At 36.2% G+C, this 21,216-nt stretch overlaps 1 protein-coding gene across 1 annotated transcript; it reads right to left on the reverse strand.

Annotated features, from left to right (window-relative positions):
* Positions 1-487: 487 nt before the first annotated feature.
* Positions 488-20,805, reverse strand: LOC114922672 (S1 RNA-binding domain-containing protein 1-like). The gene is made up of 4 exons (XM_029284441.1): positions 20,723-20,805; positions 20,254-20,406; positions 5,785-5,969; positions 488-2,029 (listed from the first exon to the last, which is right to left on the reverse strand). Exons 1-4 carry the CDS (start codon positions 20,803-20,805, stop codon positions 1,740-1,742), a joined length of 711 nt encoding a protein of 236 aa, XP_029140274.1. The 3' UTR covers positions 488-1,739.
* Between the last annotated feature and the right edge of the window lie 411 nt (positions 20,806-21,216).

Below are 21,216 nucleotides of genomic sequence, written 5' to 3' on the forward strand. Positions count from 1 at the left end.
CGAATATTTCCATCTGTGGGCATAAGTAATCTCATCAAAATAATACTTACTACTACTACTACTACTACTACTACTACTACTACTACTACTTCTTCTTCTTCTTCTTCTTCTTCTTCTTCTTCTTCTTCTTCTTCTTCTTCTTTTCTTCTTCTTCTTCCTCCTCCTCCTTCTTTTTCTTCTTCTTCTTCTCCTTCTCCTCCTCCTCCTCCATCACCTGCCCCCTGAACATGTCTAACAGTATTTAGTTTTCATTATATTAATCATAAATGAGGAATGTGAAACAAGCATAAATCATAAAAACAAACAGTGTTGGTAATACTGTTCCCACAGCAGAGTTCACAAAGTAGTTATCTAACAAAACTAGTTCTAAAAATGTTTGTACAAAAGTAACTATGTGCTGATGTCCAATAATAATTAAGACAAAAAGACTCAGGCAAATGTATTTTTTAATAAACATGTTTTTCAAGGAAACATTGGTCAATTTTTTTAAAATGAAAATGCCGTTTATCAAAATTACAATGTATTGTGTAACTCAATACATATATTAAAAAAAAATCTGCACCTGCTGTAAAGTTTTTTCCAGGTTGATATAACATTCCCTGTAATTTGGGATCTAAACAAACTTGATTTCTATTATTGCTATTCCCTTTTAAAAAGAATAAGCTAGCAAAGCTAAAATAAGCATAAATTAAAACCTTTTAAAGAAACATTTTTAGGAACAGATCCATAGAGCCACTACTGAGGCGAGGCTGCAAAGGAAAAGACAGATTCTCTCTATAACAAAAACGGTTAATAATTACATGGAAGCTAATAAAATTTTACACATAATGTAATGCTGGAGTTAATTGCTCAAGTTACCCTTGAAATTTAAACAATTTTATAAAAAAAACTGGGTCAGGCCTGCATTATTTCACATTATGGTAATGGAATAAGGTGGCTGAATGTTCCTTCATGCAGACAAAATCCTTCCTCATACAAAATTAAGCTGATATGGAAAGAGTAAGAAATTATTTTTTTCTGATATCCTTATATGAAGAGAATGTTTTATACAGGCCAGGCACAAGTTTACCATAGAGAGATTTCTGATCAAGGATTTTTTCTGATATGATTTTTCCCATTAATAGGAATGAAAGATTGTGGAAGGGAAAATGGTCAAAGACATGAACTATCATAACCAAATTGTTAACTACAATTGGAGATACAATGTTCCATAATACTCACTTAAACATTTGAATATTTTTTTTACCTTTTTAACAGTTAAATTTGAAATATACAACTATGGAAATGGGAGTTAAAACAAGCACCTAGAAATCAAGTACACCCTTGATAAAATATTGTAGGTTAAAGCTTGACATTTTGATTAGTGGGATTTAGTCATTTCCTTTGCTTGAGGAATGATGGTTTGTTTCAGGCACTTATTAAACCACATACATGTTTCACAAATGCCTATGAAAGTATTCTATCTTTTAGTGGGTTTCATGGAAGCCAAGGGCTGGATGTAAGAAATAAGTGACTTTCACAACTGTTTTAAAGAACCACTACAAGTAATTATAGCTAAGTTAACAGCCTTTGCACTCTAGATTACTACAGTAACTCATACAACTTTTTTGTCAATAGCCAACATGCTCTTTTAGTTGTAATTTGAATGAAGATTCTAACTTGCTCCTCATTTTTCTACTACATTATCCTCATCATGGTTGAGATAGTAGCCCTTACTATGAAAAACGTCTACAAATTGCTCACAATACACGTATCAACTCTAAACTTATTCTGGAACGTGAAAGATCAATTTCACGCACTCTGACTTCAACTTTTTCTCCTGGACCAAGACCGAGGCTTCTTCTTTTCTTTGCTTTTGAAAGTTTGTCTTCTGTTATGCTACGAATTGGAATTAGTCCTGCTTTACCCACTCCAATGTCAACAAAAACTCCAAAGAGAGTAGCGTTTTCAACTCTTCCTGTGAGAATAGTTCCAACTCTTAAATCTTCAGGACAAACAATGCTTTTTTTGAAATCGGGTTGATCAAAATCTGTATGAAAGGAAAAATCAAAATAAAAACAGAAAGATGATTTTAAAGTAAAACTTTGGAAAGAGAACTTTCTAAATTCCAGTTTAGGCAATCTACAGATGACCTCAGTTTTATTTTTCAGACTCACAATTTCTATTATAGATTTGTTTGGATTCCCATAAATGAAAAGCATCATGAACTGATGGTTATAATGCTATGTCCAGTGAAACATAACCATTAATTTCTAATGTACAGTAGCTGGGTAGATTCTGAGGGATAATTTTATTTCATGCTAGATGGCACTAAAACTATGAAAACATAAGTGGTATATCAGATCAGCACTTGTCTCACAGCGACCAAATGTATTTTTATGAGAAGTATGAGTCTGCCCATTAACATCACATGTTGCAACAGCAAAGGGAAAAAGCCTTGCTTAATGATCCCCCCCTCCCGCTTTCCCTGATGCATTCATTAAATGAATGTGAGGACTGTTAAACAAAATATAGGGTGCCTCTGGGCTGGGGAGCAATTCATTGCATAATTAAAAATTCTGCTGTATAACCATATATTGCTACCATCTATTATTTCTATTATTTCTTTTCACTGGTGCTGGCAGCTCAAAAATAATGTCCATCTAACCATCTTTTCAAATATAAACCTTTTCTTTCGCAAGTCACAGCTGGTTCTGAAAGAGTCATGGTCAGTCAAACCGTATTATCTGTTAGTAATGATCTGAAATTTACTGGGATTAATTTCACCTTATAAGGGAGATGGGGGAGCATAAAAATTTAATAAATAAATAAAACCCACAATAGTGTTGACATAACACTCTCCCATCCCCGGATTAATTTAATCCCAGCCCTTTTGGAAGGCATTCAAGACTTATTTCCCCCCCACAGATAGTGGGTCTGAGAGTGATATAAATAAGATCCATAAGTAACAGGTAGCCAAGGATTTTTACAGATTCTTCGAGGCGTTCTTGTGTGTATTAGTGGTTGGGGACAAGAGAAGAAATATAGTTATAATTGCAGGATTAGATTAAGCCAACCGTTCCCTAGCCCATATCCTCCAGATATGTTAGACTATAATTCCCACCATCTCCAAACCAGCAGTGTCAATTGTTATATTAGGCTGGCCGAATATGGGGGTTGTAATGTGATACATCTACAAGTCAGCAGGGTTGGTGGACTGGCTCATAAATTAGCATGACATATATAAACTAGAGTGAAACTAAGATATATATCCCCTGGCTTCTCTGCTGCGAGTTCAAAAACTTTTGCTTCCACGTTTCATTAACAATGTCATTTGAACTACAATTAATATGAAATATAGATTGTTTAAACAAGTCAGTTTTATAACCTATAGATTGATGTTCGTTTGTTTCAAGCAATAGTTGAATGGCACAGCAATGGGTTCTAAAAAAAATGAAAGAAAAACTTCCATACTCCTTGCTGCTGTGCTAGGGGAAAAAAAAGCATTGAAATATGAGCTTTACTCCTCTTGTGAATTCTCCTATTCTGATAGGGTGCCTGCCACTGTTTCTTTAAAAAATATATTTACTTAGCCATAGCCTATTCAATGACGGAATTATTTTTATTTCAATTGCTGAGTTTCTATCAAGCATCACAGCCTGATGCAACCTATTTGTATGACTTCCTATGGCAACTGTTACTGCCATAATCTATATTGCAGTTGAGAGCAATACTGCAAAAACTTGTTCGGAGTCTACAGCTGCTCCTAATTTCAGTGCAATTTAATTAAAGGTATGGTCCAGTTCACTGCATCCTATTGTCAATGTTAATCTGATCCTGAAAGCTCTTTGAGTCTATTCAAAGCAGTCAACACTTCACTAGGGATGTTTGAGGAATTTGGATATGAACTGACCTGAAAGAATGTCTGAGATCCACTCGTTCCCATACTTACTAAACACTTCAGTGGTTAAATAATAGTGTACTAAAGCATGCTTTAAGATGGATATTTAAAAAGAAAATATATTTCATATATAATATGACTATATTATTAGTTCATGTTCGTGAGGTATTTTAGAAATATATATTTAAATGTCATAAGCTTATGTGTAATAAGCTGTGATATGAGCTGCAAATAAATGGATTTAACTATTATCAGTTAGATCAGTGGTCTGCAACCTTGATAACTTTAAGACTTGCTGGCTGAGGAATTCTGGGAGCTGAAGTCCACAAGTCTTAAAGTTGTCAAGGTTGCAGACCTCTGAATTAGATAATTGCAGTACATAGTACATGAGGTTGCCTTTGAAAACAGTATGGAAACTTCAATGAATTCAAAGTACAGCATCAAAAATCCTGTCTGGGACTAGCTGCTTGAACAGTTTATGCCTGCTCTTCCCCATCTATGTTAGTTGTCAATCTGTCTCCAGATGCAATCAAAGGAGCCACAATGGTTAGAATGCAGTATTGCAGGCTAACTCTGCCCACAGCCAGGAGTTTGATCCTGATTGGCTCAAGGTTGACTCAGTCTTCCATCCAGTCAATAAAATGAGGACTTAGATTGTTGGGGGCAATGTGCTGACATTTGTAAATCATTCAGAGAGTGCTGCATACGACTATGGACTGATATATAAATCTAAGTGCTATTGCTAAAGTTCTGGCTTTGACTATTAAAGTCTTAAACAGCTAAGGACCAGGTTATCTGAAGTAATATCTTTTCCTATATGTAGCCATCTGGATTTTCAGTTTATCTAATGATTTCCTTCACTAAAAGTCCCTTCGCTAAAGTAAGTGAGTGGCCCTTTACAAAGAGGAGAGCTTTTTCTGTGGTGCCATCCCATTTATGGAATTCCCTAACCTTATACTATATTAAATATATTTCCCTAGAGAAGCTCAACCGGCACCGACATCAGCATCATTTTGATGACATATGAAGACATTTTCTATTTCCTCAGGCTTTTAAAATGCCCTTTAATTCATATTGTTTTAGTTTCTAAATAATTAGCATGCTGCTGTCAACTTTATATGGTGTTTTTATTTTGTATTTTTATTCAATTGTATCATATATGTCTTTACTCAGAGTGTATTTTTAATGTGCTTTATTGTAAACTTTCCAGAGAACTTTAGCCATTGAATAATTAAAAATTAACATAAATATTTAAAAAAATCAATAATATATGTTGCCTTAATTGTAGGTTGGACAGGAAAGCTATTTGATTCCAATAACTAAATAGTGTATATATATCTCCTGGAAACCTATTGGTGAAAGTTATATAAATCACTTCTCACCAGCCTCACTCCATTTTCTGAAACAAATTTTACCATTCTTTTCACCATTTTACCATTATCAAAGTCTATGTCTTTAGAAAATTTTAGGATAATGCCAGTTTAAACAAATAAACAAGATTTGCAATAAATATCTAAGCCTAAAATATGCTCTCTGGTTCATCTAACCTTTAAGACACAATGATCCTCAGAAAACAATGCTAGATTCATGTTTTCCATACTACTTAGGCAGGAATAATGGAAAAGATTTACAACTCACTTTCAAAGTCAGATGAAACAGTAGAGCAAACACAGATAGCCAGGGATCGTGAATTTTACCAGGACCATACTTCTCTGGTTTTGAAGTATAAAATTTCTTAATGATAAAACTAATTTTTGTTACCTACCTCACAAAGCAGTCTAATACTTGTCTCCTCCCAAACAGCTTAATGTACATACAGTAACTATCCAACTAAAATGTCACTAAAATGATAAACAAAAACTGACATATCAAAGGCAAAAGAACAATATCTTCAAACCTCTTACCTTTCCGAATGTCAAAACTTTCTGGCTGAGTCAACCCATCAATTATTATTTGCAGTGTTTGTTCTGTTGTATTCAATTGTTTTGTAATTCCATCAATCCCTTCTCTTTCAATTATTGAATTCACTTTCTGCTGCATTTTTGACTTTCCTATTTGGCAGTGACTTTCTCCAATAAGTATTAAAAACCTTTTATATAAAATAGAAGCAGGATGAGAGTAGAAAATATTATTACTTTTGAATTATTAGATCACTCTAAAAAAAATAAAGGAAGAAAAGTCTTTCAAGCCTACATTACATGGAGAAAAAGCTTAAATTGGCAGCACAAATAGACAGCAAAAAGAATATTTCTCTATCTCTCCATCTGCAACTCATCATTTAGATAAGAACAACTTTTAATGCATATACATAAACATATACATTCAATTATGGCAGAGTTCCCCAAACTTTCTGGCTTTGCAAACTGTCGGGGTGAGGGAGAGGACGCGCGCAGCTCCATTTGCTCAAGTGGCAGGCATGCATGCATGCCGCTCACTGAAATGGAGCGTGTGTGCATACACACACACACGCTTGCCAGCTGCTTGTGCAAGTGGGGATGCGTGTGCACCTGCCACTTCTGTGGGCCGGTTCCAAATGGCTCATGGCCACGGCCTGGGAGTTGGGGACCCCTGAATTATGGTACTGGGAAGGTGAAAACTTTTCTGAAGTCCCCGTCTAATAAATTTGGTTAGCATGCATAGTTTATGTTTAAGAAAGGGTATGATTAATTCAGTGGTTACTACTCATGAATTCTGCATATTACCTAGAGTTAGAAATAATGTTTTTAGTTATCAATTTCTGATGAACAAAATCATGTCCTGTTTATGGCCATGTCTTAGCATGCAGTTGATGACTGTGGGAACAAAATGCTGGAAAAGATAGGCCTTTTGCTGATACATCAATGTGTTTCTTATGATCATTACACCAAAACCATCAGCATACATAATCTCATTATTGACAACAGTCCTAAACTGACAGTCATAAAGTTTGAGATTGCAGCAATGCATAATAATGTGGATATATAGTTCAGCGATCCCAAAGAACAATTTTGTCCTGAATAATCTGGACTTCATAATTATGAGGGAGAAAGGAGAATGAAGTATGTATCTTGAGAGAATATAGAAGAGTTGTTTGCCACTGCAGGAACTGAAGGACTGTACTTAAGCAGATTCCTGATCAGGAAACAGCCCCAGGCAGTGCCGACATTTGCTAAATAATTTTTTTGATGGATAAATATTTTTTTTCTGTATCAAATCTAAGCCACAAGAAGGTGTCATGATTTTATTGCCAGGAAGACATTCCAAACTACAATTCTATTAGCTCATCACTGAGTTAGCACAGTTTTGCTCTCAGCAGCTTCTGACAATCTGGTACTATGAACAACTAAACATTTTCTGGATGAACATATCAGAGATGATCAGCATATTCAATAACGAAAAGGTGCTTTGCAGCTTTTATAGGGGAGCGATGTGAATTTAGCAGCTCTCTGAGGTTTGTTCAACTAGCTATGCCTTTTTCTGGGATTACACACAGAAATCCTGAGAGTTATAGCTGCTTTAAAAAAGTTACCAATATATCTTATAATTGTATCTCTTTGTGCTCCAAATTTTCTTTTGGAATCAAATCAGAAGCACTGCACAACCCTACAAAACATACAGCTTTGCTATGGAAAATGAGCACTTCAGGCACATGTTAACATTTGTTATTATTATTATTATTATTATTAATTTGATTTATATACCGCCCTTCTCCCGAAGGACTCAGGGCGGTGCACAGCATATTAAAAACAAGTAACAATAAAATACCAAAATAAAATAAATAAATACCAAAATAAAAACCCCTCTAAAACCAAATTAAAAGCCAAATATTAGTAGCTGTGTCGTAATTAAAATTATATTAAAATCATCCCTAACTAAAATCCTCCCTAGGTCAGGCCCGCTTGCTGGAAAAGCCATGTCTTGAGGGCGCGGCGGAAAGTAAGGAGATCCGGAATCATGGATGCATGATTGGATGCATCTTTTTTTTTTAAAAGAAATGAACCACAAATTGATACCCAGTTTGGTTCCTTTATTATTTGAACATATATTTGACATAATATTAAGAGCTAGAAATCACTATTGCTAGGCCAAATCATGCCCATTTTTTAAAAAAAAAATTCTATGAAGGAATTATTTTTTACAGCTTTTTGCAGATGATAAAGAATCTTAAATTGTGGGAGGAAAGGAAATTTCCTTACTTTGTTGGAGGTGATAAAAAGATAATAATTGATTTAAAATACAACCTTTGTACTTCCGTGGGCAGTTGTGAGGACTGTCTTAATCTTCCTTCCTATCAGGTGCCTTCTGGGGTTTAGCAAGCGAACCTGCCCTGTCAACTGGTAAATCTCTGAAGAAAACCAAGAAGTCTGTGCAAACTGATGGAAGCTTTTGTTCTCTTATGTTAGAGGAAGCAAAGCAGGTGCTATCTTGTCCTCCCACAACGAATATTCAGAAGAAATCCTCCCCATTCAAAATTTACATTGCTTTTTTTAATCTCCCCTCATCTTTCACAAACAGAGGGAATTAAAAAGGAAATGAAAAAAATCTGCACATCTTTAGAAAATACCCACACGAACTGTACAATAATAAAAGCAAGATATGCCAGAAAAGTAGGACTTTTTTAATGTTAATACTTAACGTTCCAGGAAGAAAAATTAAAAATTTCTGCAAGGATAGTATTTTATACTAGTCAATAAAATTATATTACATATCATTGTATTGCTCTTGTGAATCTCTTCCTCTGGGTCTTCTTACATTTAACTGTGGTGAATTAATGACTTGGATATTAGGAATATCTTGGTCCTTGTTTATTTAAATAACATATTTGCAACTTTAATAGAAAATAATTCCTATATGTTTCTAAAATGTACTTTAGATGCTTAGCATAAATTTCTCTTTCAGCTTATCTTTGAGTAAACAAAAGATGCAACAATACAACTAAGTAGGACAGGACTGGCATTCATTTAGTTCTTAACTAACCACAAACCCCAAAGATTCTACTATATTTATCCAAAAGGAAGAAAGACAGGTTAAATATGAGCACATGACATATTTCCTTATAACTTTACATTTAGATACATTCCAAAATGGCAACAGGACACAAAATCCAATTAAAATGAACTGAATAGGTATGATTAAAGTCAAATGCTTGCAAAAGAAACCATCTGATTTATAAAATTAATTGAGCTCTCATCTTCCTACAAGCTTTCTCACTCATATGCAATAATCTCAGTACACTCATACATCCTCCAACAGAAACAGTAAGAAGAAGAAAAAATGCGGATAGGATAAGAAGTACCCCCATTAGAAAGGAAAAAGAATGAAGGGATACTAATTAGGATGAAAAGTGATAAAGAAAAAGGCACGAATAGGAAAGGCAAGGCAAGAGAGAAACTATGGAAAGCTAATGCTGGGCTCAGCAAATATAAATAAATGGATGCATAACTTATAAAGTTATTTGTTTGTTTGTAAAATAAATAGCCACCTATCCTGCCACACGGTAACTCTGGGCAGCTTACAATATTAAAAGATAATGTATAATTTATAACAATATTCAATTCAAATTCAATTCAAATTTAATTTATATACCGCCCTTCTCCCATAGGACTCAGGGCGGTTCACAGCATATTTAAAAAACAGATACTATACACAAATACAAAAAATACAAAAATACAACAATATAAACCCCAATAAAAACCGAATTAAAAACCAAATATTGACGGCTGTGTTTCCAATTAAAATTGCTTCTAAAATCATCCCTACCTAAAATCCTCCCTAGGTCAGGCCCGCTTGCTGGAAAAGCCATGTCTTGAGGGCGCGGCGCAAAGTAAGGAGATCCGGAATCTGAGTGACATATTTTAATATAAATACAATACTATAAAATCAACCTTCAAAGATGGGGAAAGGGAATATAATGAGAGGGGAACATCTGTTGTTGATCAATCCACCACCCCCAACATGAAGCCCCTCCATTGGCATCCCAAGCCAACTGGCAGAGCCAGGTCTTTTAAGCTCTTACAGAAGATCAGGAGGGCTGGAGCTGAGCTCTCTTCGGGGTGGGGGGTAAGATGTTCTAGTTTAGAGGGCTCTCACAATGGCAGAGAAGGCTCTTCTTCTGGACACCCCCCCCCCAGCTGGAATACCCTGGCTGATGGGGCCTGCAGCATGCCTTCTCTGCCGGCATGGGTGGGATGGGCCAATAAGTCCTATAGATTCAATGGGTTTCATTACAAGGCATGGCTAGAATCTTTAGTCCTCCTCAGTTGTAAAATTAGGCAATAGTCTTCTCCCATTAATAAGACCATTCTAACTCACCCTCTGCCATTGCTCTACACAGTAGAGGATAAGTACAATGGAGGCAAAAGAGGGCTAAAGTTTCTACTTCTGTATTGTTTCTGCCTTGCTGAGAAGGATGTTAAGAGTCCACGTGGCTATGTATTCAAGGACTCCATTTCACATATTTCTAAAGGTTTCACTCAGTGAGGAAGAAGGAATGATAGGTGGTTTCTCCTTTTTTATTATTAAATTTCTATGCTGCCCATCTTATTGTTACATACTGAAGGGATTTTATTGTGTTTATGATTTTAGTATGTTTAAGCTTGACACTAGCAGCTATTATATATATATAGTAACCATTTTATATTGATATTTGTAGTGTCACTATGTAATTAATCATTGTTTTGTTATTTTGTAATCATTATTTTGTAGCCAATTGCCTGAGTGGATGCTTTATGTATATTGGAGAAGTAAAAGTCTCATATTAAACATACAGGAGATTGCTTACATGAAAAGAGCATGGTAAGGGGAGGGGGAAAAGGAGTTACGGATGGAATCTGGGTTGCTGTGTATGAGTCATCATCTTGGAATTGTTTTTCTGTGCTACCTTGCTCCTGATACAGAGACCTGATCTTTTTGTTCTGAAAAGGTATAAAAGCTAGAAGACATCTTTCCTGGTTGTTGCCTTCATCCTTCTACCAACCACGAAGAGGGGTGAGGTAACCCCTCTCTGTTTTGATCAAAATAAAGTTGTAATTCTTTGCTGAAAGCTCAGAAGTTTCTTTTGGCTCTTTCAAATTCCTGAGTAGCGCTGGGACAATTGTGAGGCTAAGTGGAAAACCTTACAATACTATGTATTTGTACCTATAGGGCTCCAACTCTGGCATTTGTCTCTGGCAAATGATAAGCAACCTTCCCAGTGTAAAATGAATTATTTGGGGAAAGTTTAGGTGATACCTTTGTGCATGGATTTCAGCATGCAAAGAATGGCGAGCAACTCCTCCCCTCTCAGAATCACATTGTGACCTCATGAATAATTACTTGGCACCAGGAACAAATGCCTGCAGCAGTGGCTGTGGCTGTTTGCATTTGATAATAATAATAATAATAATAATAATAATATTGCTGGTCTATGACCGTAATAAAGTTGTTTATTATTATTATTATTATTATTATTATTATTATTATTATTATTATTATTATTATTATTATTATTATTATTATTATTATTATTATTCATCACCTCCGTGGGTAGGTGATTCCACTGCTGAAAGGCTGCTACTATTAGGAAGCTGATCTAAAATGGATTCAGATCTGCCTTCCTTTAACTGAAATCCATTATTCTGTGTCCTGAACTTTAGGACAGCAGCAGAAGTAGTAACAACAACAACAAAAGCCTGGTACGCATTGTACACAATGTGACACCTCTTCAGTTATTTGAAGACTGCTGTTATCTCTTCCAGTTATCATTTCTCAAAGCATTTGATTTTCTTTTTCCAAAATGAAAAACATATTTATCCACTACCTTTTTCTACTTTCATCCCATATCTCTAACCTATCAAGAGCACTCTGAAATTTATTTACGTCCTTTTGAATATTAGGTAGGTCATTTACAAAGCAACAAGAATTAACCAGATAAATTGTTATTGACTTTGAAGAAAAGTGCAGTAAACAATTTCTCTGCATCACAATCTCCAAAATTTAATATCTACTTTTGATCATATATTATTTGATTGCTGAGGTGGATTGTAGGTAGCCTTAAAAACTAAAAAAGCAAATAGCCTGCATTTATGACTTTTGCAGGTTTGTAAAGCAAATGAAAGCTGAAATAAGATTGCAAGCATAGTCCCAGTTTCACTTAGTGACCATTTCACTTAATGACAAAGTTGGCACTCCCAATTGTAGTTGGTATCAAGGACTACCTGTACTTTGAGCCTCAGAACTATATAAATTAGAGTTAACAAATTTAATCTGTTTAACTGCTAGACTAATCAGCTAAAACATTAAAATATTAATTGACATGGAGGGAGTAAATATTTTACTGAGTGACATATTTTAATACGTTGTTTTGAGAATTAAGTCAATGTATATTTAAAATATGAGGCCATTTCTATTTTGATGTAAAAATGTAAGGAAATGATTTAAAAATGAACATTGCTCTTCTACTAAAGAGAAAGCAAAAATAACAAATTATAAAAACCATAATTATAAAGCATTTTTAGTTTTTCCTTTCAAATCCGTGTGGTCATGATTGCTATTTTATTGCTGTAGTTCTATATTTTACTCAAAGCTTCCTGGAAAAATACATTTGAAGAGTGGAATGTAAAGAACAACACTGCAGTTCAAACTCCAGTTAGAAACTTTGACAGAGCTTTGGATAGATTTTTTAATGGTTAGCAAGCTATTTTTTAAATAACTATTATTTAAAACATTTCATTGCCAACGTTAATCATTTTTCCCCAATACTGTTAAAATTCAGGCTTTCAGCCAATATATAGTTTGCTTTGGTTATTTTGGTGGATAATAACAGAATGTAGGAATTTTGGGGGCAAAGTTACATTCTATAAAGTTATATTGTACCCAGAGGTGTTCTATGATTGTCAGTGGTGACTAGATTTGCAGGTAGCAACAAAGGAAGTTTTCCAACGTCAGATCTGTCATCTTTCCTTAGCTAACAATGTCTGCTTTGATTAGCTTAGTGTGGTGACTCAGAGGTAAAAGATGCTGAGCTTGTCAGCTAGAAAGCTGACAGCCTAGGTTCGAGATCTGAGCACTGCACAATGGAGTGAATTTCCATTACTTGGCCCAGCTCCTGCCCACATAGCAGGTCAAAAGCATGCAAACGCAAGCAGATAAATAGATACCACTTCAGTGCGAAGGTGCACCTACAGCATATAGTCATGCTGGCCACATGACCACAGAAATGCGTTTGGACAACGCTGGCTCCCTCGGCTAAGAAATGGAGATGAGCATTGCCCCCTAGAGTTGGACACGAAACAGGGGAAATCTTTACCTTTATTAGGTTAATGGCAAATTATATTTGATTTAAGAGCTCCTTCCTTGTTATGTGTTGGTATCTTTTAATGGAAAAAAATCCAATTTATTGCAGTAAACTAAAAATGTTGGGCAAAATGCCCTGGTTGTTTCTAACCAATTTGCCCATTTAAGAAGGAGAACGAAAGTTTGTGGAACAATCCAACAGTCAAGCTCAGAATTTATAGTCAATCTTATAAATTTATATTTAAAGAAACAATTCCACTTGTTGTACACTTTTAGAGCAACATTTGATTTAGGGAAAACAGTCATTCCTATATCAACTGTGTCCTTCCTTCCTTCCTTCCTTCCTTCCTTCCTTCCTTCCTTCCTTCCTTCCACTTCATGGATCATTTTCACCCAAATAAACAGCCTTGGAGGGCACTTGGAAGAGAAATCAATATTAAAGATAAAACTCCATCTCAGCGGTAATGCATATTGACCTCCTCTATTTTTAAATGTCATTGCTAAGAACAAAGCAAATTCTTTTGGGTATAGAAAAACATCCAGTTACACCAAGGTCACAGAAAATGGAATAATAGTATAATATCATTATGCTACACAACACTATGTGGAAGGAAGAACAACACTATAAGCAATTTCTCTCTGCCTTCATTTATTTTTTGTTGGGCGGAACAATTGATATACTGAAGCTGACGTAAGAACACTAATTTGATATAAAATGCAAACAAACACAAAATTTTACTATGCAGATATTTAAAGTTTATGAAATCATATGCTAAATGCTGAAATACAAATTAAAAGATCAGTGTTAGAAGTTAAATAGTAAACTCTTTTTATCAAATACTCAACAAATACTCTAATTTTATTAATTAGATGAAAATGCAATAAGGAAGATAATATCTCCATATTTGATAAAGTAGATCACAACCTACTACTTGATAAATGTGGGTTAAACAGCATCACCACCAAATGGATCCGTAGCTGACTGACCGGTCGTACTCAGCATGTGGTCCTCAATGGAACCGCATCTACATGGAGGGAAGTGTGTAGTGGGGTGCCCCAGGGCTCTGTTCTGCGCCCAGTGCTCTTCAACATCTTTACCAATGATTTGGATGAGGGGATAGATGGGGAAATCATCAAATTTGCAGACGACACCAAGCTGGCAGGAATAGCCAACACTCCAGAAGAAAGGCTTACGATACAGGAGGTTCTAGACAGACTTGAACACTGGGCACTATCTAACAAAATGAAATTCAATGGTGAAAAAAGTAAGGTTCTACATTTAGGCAAGAAAAACCAAATGTACAGGTATAGTATACGGGGTACCTCGCTCAATAGTAGTAACTATAAGAGGGACCCCGGAGTCCTAGTGGACAATCACTTAAATATGAGCCAGCAGTGTGTTGCAGCTGCCAAAAAGGCCAACACAGTGCTAGGCTGCATTAACAGAGGGATAGAATAAAGATCACGTGAAGTATTAATACCACTTTACAATGACTTGGTAAGGCCAAACTTGGAATACTGCATCCAGTTTTGGTCACCATGATCTAAAAAAGATGCTGAGACTGTAGAAAGAGTACAGAGAAAAGCAACAAAGATGATTAGGGGACTGGAGGCTAAAGTATATAAGGAATGGCTGCTGGAATTCGGTATGTCTAGTTTAATGAAGAGAAGGATGAGGGGGACATGATATCAGTGTTCCAATATCTCAGGGGCTGCCACAAAGAAGAGGGAGTCAAGCTATTTTTCAAAGCGCCTGAAGGCAGGACAAGAAGCAACGGATGGAAACTAATCAAGGAGAGAAGCAACTTAGAACTAAGGAGAAACTTTCTGACAGTTAGAACAATTAACCAGTGGAACAACCTGCCTCCAGAAGCGGTGAATGCTTCAACCCTGGAAGTTTTTAAGAAGAGACTGGACAGCCATTTGTCTGAAATAGTATAGGGTTTCCTGCCTGAGCAGGGGTTGGACTAGATGACCTCCAAGATAAAGTAGATCACAACCTATCACAACCTTATTATTATTATTATTATTATTATTATTATTATTATTATTATTATTATTATTATTATTATTATTAATCTCCCACCTTCCCATTTTGGCTGACATTCATAATTAAGTATATTGAAAAATTCATTGATGCATGTTGGAGGTTTTAGGCTGCAGTTCTACTTGCTATTATGTAGACGTAAGCCCTATTGCCGTGGTGGCGAACCTATGGCACGCGTGCCACAGGCGGCATGCAGAGCTGTCCCTGTGGCCACGCGCACCATCGCCCAGAGGGAGGTGGGGCCGGGCCGCTCCCCTCCCCCTCTCCACATGCGCCAGCGCTCTCGCTCTCTTTCTCTCTGCACTGGGAGTCGGAGCAGCTGCAAGAGCTGGGCAGATCCGGGCTGGATGGTGGAGGCAGGGCTTTTTTTGTCATACAACACAGGTTGTATGAATGGAAGCTGCCAGCGCGAGTCCGGGTATGCCTGCAAAGCAATTTTGCCCCTCCCCCACAGCCGATCCAGACTCCAGAGGCCTTTTCCAACCCTCCAGAAACCGGATCGGGTCGCTGGGGGGGCGCAAAATCGTTCCACGGCCATGCATCCAAGCTGGACTGGGCTGGACTGGCTGGGCTTGGAGCCTCCTCGCTGCTTCTTCCCCCATGCTGGCCATGCCCACTGTAGCCACGCCCACCCCACCTGGCAATACATAAGTGGGTTTTGGGTTGCAGTTTGGGCACTCAGTCTCTAAAAGGTTCGCCACCATTGCCCTATTGAATCAAACAGAACTAACTTTTCAATAGGTAGATATAGAAGTTAATTCTTAGGAAAGTAACATTAGACACATAACACTGCTAGTGTTTATTTCAAGTAAGTTTTTAAAGGACTCCAACTTTGAAAATTTTACTTGAAAATGTCAATATTCTCATGCAAATGTCAGCATTCATCACATTTTGGACAGTCACTGTAATCTGTACGTTAGTATTTATTTTCATAATTCATGATGTTACCGCATTCTAGGTGAATTTGCTGAAGCTTCAATAATAAAAAGAAATGCTAATTCATGTTACAATTTTTAAAGATAATGAATAGGCTTGAACATCAATTGGGATTAATGAAAATTGTCATTTCCAGAAGTTTCTATAGTATACGTTAAAGATCTGTCAACAAATGAACCTGTTTGATACAGCAAATAGGCTAATTATTTGTGTAGACTAAGCATCTGAATGCAGATACTATTAGTGTTCCAAATATCTAGATAAATACTGACTGCTAAGAGGCTAGTTTAAGACATACTTTTGAAATTTCCTTGGTTTAACCTATTTCCAAAACTATGTGAAAAAACTATTCCAAAGAATAACCTACTAGCTACAATTAAAAGAACAAAAATACAAATTTCTTCACTTATATCTCATACTATATGAGTGCATTTCTGCTTGCTCTCTAGTTAAGGTATAGAATGGAAGTCTTCCTACTTTTCTTCTTGCACGTATCTCAACCTTCAGAAAGGTATTTCTTGAATGCCAGAATGTCCCTGTAGGAGGCTTGGACTGCAGTTTTTGGACTGCAGCGAAAGAAGAGCAAATCTGATATAGGTAAAGTGCTTTTCTGTCCAAGACGAGTTACAGTATATCTGGCGCTAACTGTACCTAGCCTTTTAGCTCTTTCCTTTTGGATGTAGGAGGCAAGGTAGGCGTATGGAAATAGCAAGGCATGCTTTTGCAATCAACTGGATCTTTATAAAAGGTGCTAAGATAGGTTACATCTTATTTCAATGTACTGATACCAAATAAATGTTACTAACCCTAGTTAGTCATGAAATAGAGAGGGATTCCCTTATTTTAGCAATACGATTTTAAGTGGAAAAAATGTATCTATGCCTGCTTTGCTGAAACTTCAGAAAGCCAATATCAACCAAACCAGGTGCTTCCTGCAAGGATTTTTTAAAAATGTAAGCCTTGTAATAAGCCTAATTTTGTTGCTATCACTACCATTTCTATTGGACAGTTAATATGCGTATTGCCTTAGCCTTAAGAGGTAAAGTAGTTTACAGTTTGTGATTCTTCAATCAGAATACAGCTGGATAGACCTTGGAGATCTTCTAGTCCAACCCCTGCTCAAGCAGGAGACCCTCTACCATTTCAGACAAGTGACTGTCCAGTCTCTTCTTAAAAACCTTCAGTGATGAGGCACCCACAACTTCTGACAGCAAGCTGTTCCACTGATTAATTGTCCTCACTGTTAGGAGGTTTCTCCTTAATTTGCTTCTCTGCTTGATTAATTTCCATCCATTGTTTCTTGTCCTGCCCTCTGGTGCCTTGGAGAATAAGTTGACCCCCTCCTCCTTGTGGCAACCTCTCAAATACTGGAATACTGATATCATGTCCCCTCTAGTCCTTCTTTTCTCTAAACTACCCAAACCCAAATCCTGCAACCGTTCTTTATATGTTTTAGACTCCAGGCCTTTAATCATTTTAGTTGCTCTTCTTTGCACTTTTTCCCAAAGTCTCAACATCTTTTTTGTAATGTGGTGACCAAAACTGTATGGAATATTCCAGGTGTGGTCTTACTTAGGCTTTATAAAGCAGCACTAATACCTCACGTGATTTTGATTCAAGACAAGAAGGGCCGCAGAATAAAAGTAAGGAAATAAACATAAAAAAGCAAATAACATATATTATCACAGTGGTCCTAGAATATTCACGAGGACCCAGAGCTGTGCAGACTATTCTAGAATATGAAATGGAGAATATGGCTTTGACACTACTTTTTAGGATAGCCTTTTCCAATCTGATGTTCTCCATGCAGACCATGGGAAAAGGTTGGGAGGGGAAGGAAAGGAATGGTATTAATGGTCTTTAAAGCCAAGTAATATTCAAAAAGACATATACCCAAATGTATATCATGCATACATCCCTTAAAATGTAAATGCTCTAAGTCCTCAGGAAATAAAACTGATAAACCAGATGTTACAATCTGGTTTCATAATATTATGATTTACTTATCAGCTTGTCTTAATGAGCATTAAACTTACCCTAATTTAAGTCACTGTCTTGAAAGGGTTTGTGGAGGTTTTTTTAAAAAAAAAAAATAAAATAAAATTTAAAATATGATTAATTTAACAAGGTTTCAGTTTAACTCAAAATTTTATTACATTTGCATTGAAAACAAAGGATAAAGGGATCATCTATAGTACTCAGTTAATGATAGTTAATTGTTATATCCATTATTATGTTAGATTGAATCTTTATAAACTGAAAATAATTATAATTTTTTTTGGGGGGGTGTCGTAATTTAATAACTAAGCACTTGCTATTTGCCAGATGCCGTAAGTTGCAGTTGGTTATTTCTCTGGATCCCACTTATTTGAGACATGTCAGAAACATAGTGGGTGTTGACAAGGAGATGCTTTGAGAATTATGCTGCATACAAAAAACTGTTAAAATCTCCCCCCCCCCCAGCCTTTCTGACAGAGTTAAATGACACATCTATGACAGTGTGTATGGAACAATTGTAGGGCACATGTTACATAATTCTAAGCATTCCTACTTAGAAGTCAAAATGACATGTGGTATTGAGTATTTCATCTAATATTAATTGATAATAAATAGAATCAGAACAAGCATGGAAAGGGAATTTACCTTAAATTCACTGCTGTAATCCTGATGAAAATATTTCTACTAAAATCATTAAGAGGAATTTGATATCAGACAAAAATTCCCGCTTTACTCAAATACCTTTACTTCTGTGTAAACATGCTAAGGTTTATGCTCCTGCACAAGGGACTAATCCATAAAAGCCAATTGTTTCACTTTTACTTCTCAAGTTTTATCTTTCTCTCTCTGTAGACTCAGCTGCAATAAGCATAAGTCATTTATTCTTATCAAGCATTTTTTGATGCTTAAAGAAAACTTTTATTCACTAATATTTATAGTTAAATATGAGCCAGCAGTGTGTTGCAGCTGCCAAAAAAGTCAACACAGTGCTAGGCTGCATTAACAGAGGGATAGAATCAAGATCACATGAAGTGTTAATACCACTTTATAATGCCTTGGTAAGACCACATTTGGAATACTGCATGCAGTTTTAGTCCCCAGGATGTAAAAAAGATGTTGAGACTCTAGAAAGAGAACAGAGAGGAGCCACAAAGGGGACTGGAGGCTAAAACATATAAAGAACGGTTCCTGGAATTGAATATGTCTAGTTTAATGAAGAGAAGGACGAGGAGTGACATGATAACAGTGTTCCAATATCACAAAGAAGAGGAAGTCAAGCTATTCTCCAAAGCACCTGAAGGCAGGACAAGAAGCAATGGACGCAAACTAATCAAGGAGAGAAGCAACTTAGAACAGACATGTCAAACCCGCGACATCACATGACGTCATGTGACGTATCGGAACATTTCCCCCATTGCTGGCAATGGGGTGGGTGCGGTTTCATCACGACGCGTCTAGCCTGTGGGCCGGCAGTTTGACCCCCCTGACCTAGAACTAAGGAGAAATTTCCTGACAGTTAGAACAATTAATCAGTGGAACAACCTGCCTCCAGAAGCTGTGAATGCTCCAACACTGGAAGTTTTTAAGAAGAGACTGGACAATCATTTGTCTGAAATGGTATAGGGTTTCCTGCTTGAGCAGGGGGTTGGACTAGAAGACCTCCAAGGTCCTTTCCAACTCTATTATTATTGTTATTATTGTTATTATTATTATTATTATTGTTGTTGTTGTTATTATTATTATTATTATTATTATTATTATTAATTATTCAAAGGACTTAATCATCTTAATTTTGGAAAAATCCATTTTGCTTCCAAAGTGACAGTGATTCAGCTATCAGAAGACAAAAAGCTTGCTAAGTAGATGCAAATAATAATGACATCAGCAAGTATATCAGGAAGGTTTACTGAGTACTGGAGAGACCAAACTGTCCTACATGAAAAACCAAATGAAAAACAGAATGGAGGTGTGGGAAGACAAAGCATTACATGGCCAATATATTAAACAACTAGCAGGGAAAGCAGATAATAACAAGACCTGGCAATGGCTAAGAGCAGAAAAATACCAAAACCAAAGAGACCATTCTGGCTGAACAAGGCCAAGCTTTAAGAACAAATGCATACATTTCTTCATTGCTTACCTCATTGCAATATTATATGATTCAGGGTGGATACATGTTTGATCCAAAGGATTTGGCTGCTGAATGACATTTGCTGCAGCTTTGGTTTTCTTTTTACACCCTTTCTCATTTGTGACTGCTTTATGACCTCCAGCTGCAAGCTCACTCTGTTGACTGAGATCCAAATCAAAAGAGAAAAGGATGTAGTTATCATTAAACTAGTGAACATCATATGTTTCTTTTCCGTTTCTGCCCACTGGGCAAAGCTACAAAACCTCAAACTCAATATACACATTCTGCAAACATTGCTAACAAATGAGCATGTGCATTATAACTAGCTAATCCTAAAAATTCTGCATATTGTGCAGAATATGTGCTCTAATTTAATTATTTGTATTTCTGTCAAGCTCCCTTGAAATTGAGCAACTTTTTTTTTAAAAAAACCAACAGGTTCAATATTTCAGGTACAGAGAATAATGTAAATGTTCACCCCACAGCTTCATTCATGAAGCACAGTGCAATTGCAGAACACATGGTTTGTAGTTTGAGGGCATCAGATTCAATTTTTGACATCCTCAAGTAGCCTGAGAAAAATCTTGAAATGACACTGCTGGTCTGTATGGCTAATACTAAATTAATAGACTATGGTTAGAACTGTTGTAAGATTGATTCATATGTTTCCTATAAACAGTTCAGACATCAAACTGAGAATCCCTCTGCTTTTTTCTTGATAACTGAGATCATTTTTCATTTTCCCTGCTTTTGTGTGGGTGCGTTTGTTGACTTAAAACCTTAATATGTTGAATCGGTGTGTTTTATTTATTTTTTATTGTACACAGTCATTGTATCTGATATCCCACCCCATATGCCAAAGAAAACCTCACTCATAAACTTACTATTACACAGCCAAAGTGGTCCACGCATAGAACTATTATCAACTTATATTTCTATTTAATTTTTATGGGTTTTCATTGAATTCCAAGA

The sequence above is a fragment of the Protobothrops mucrosquamatus genome, unplaced genomic scaffold (genome assembly GCF_001527695.2).
Source record: "Protobothrops mucrosquamatus isolate PMUCROS unplaced genomic scaffold, P.Mucros_1.0 scaffold602, whole genome shotgun sequence".
Classification (NCBI taxonomy): domain Eukaryota; kingdom Metazoa; phylum Chordata; class Lepidosauria; order Squamata; family Viperidae; genus Protobothrops; species Protobothrops mucrosquamatus.

Coding starts and splice junctions, on each gene's coding strand:
- LOC114922672 (XM_029284441.1), bottom strand. CDS start 20,805: ATGTCAAAAATTGAATCTGATGCCCTCAAACTACAAACCATGTGTTCT. Junction 20,407..20,722: donor TTCATGAATGAAGCTGTGGG/GTGAACATTTAC, acceptor TTTGGATCTCAG/TCAACAGAGTGAGCTTGCAG. Junction 2,030..5,784: donor AAGTTTTGACATTCGGAAAG/GTAAGAGGTTTG, acceptor CCTTTCATACAG/ATTTTGATCAACCCGATTTC.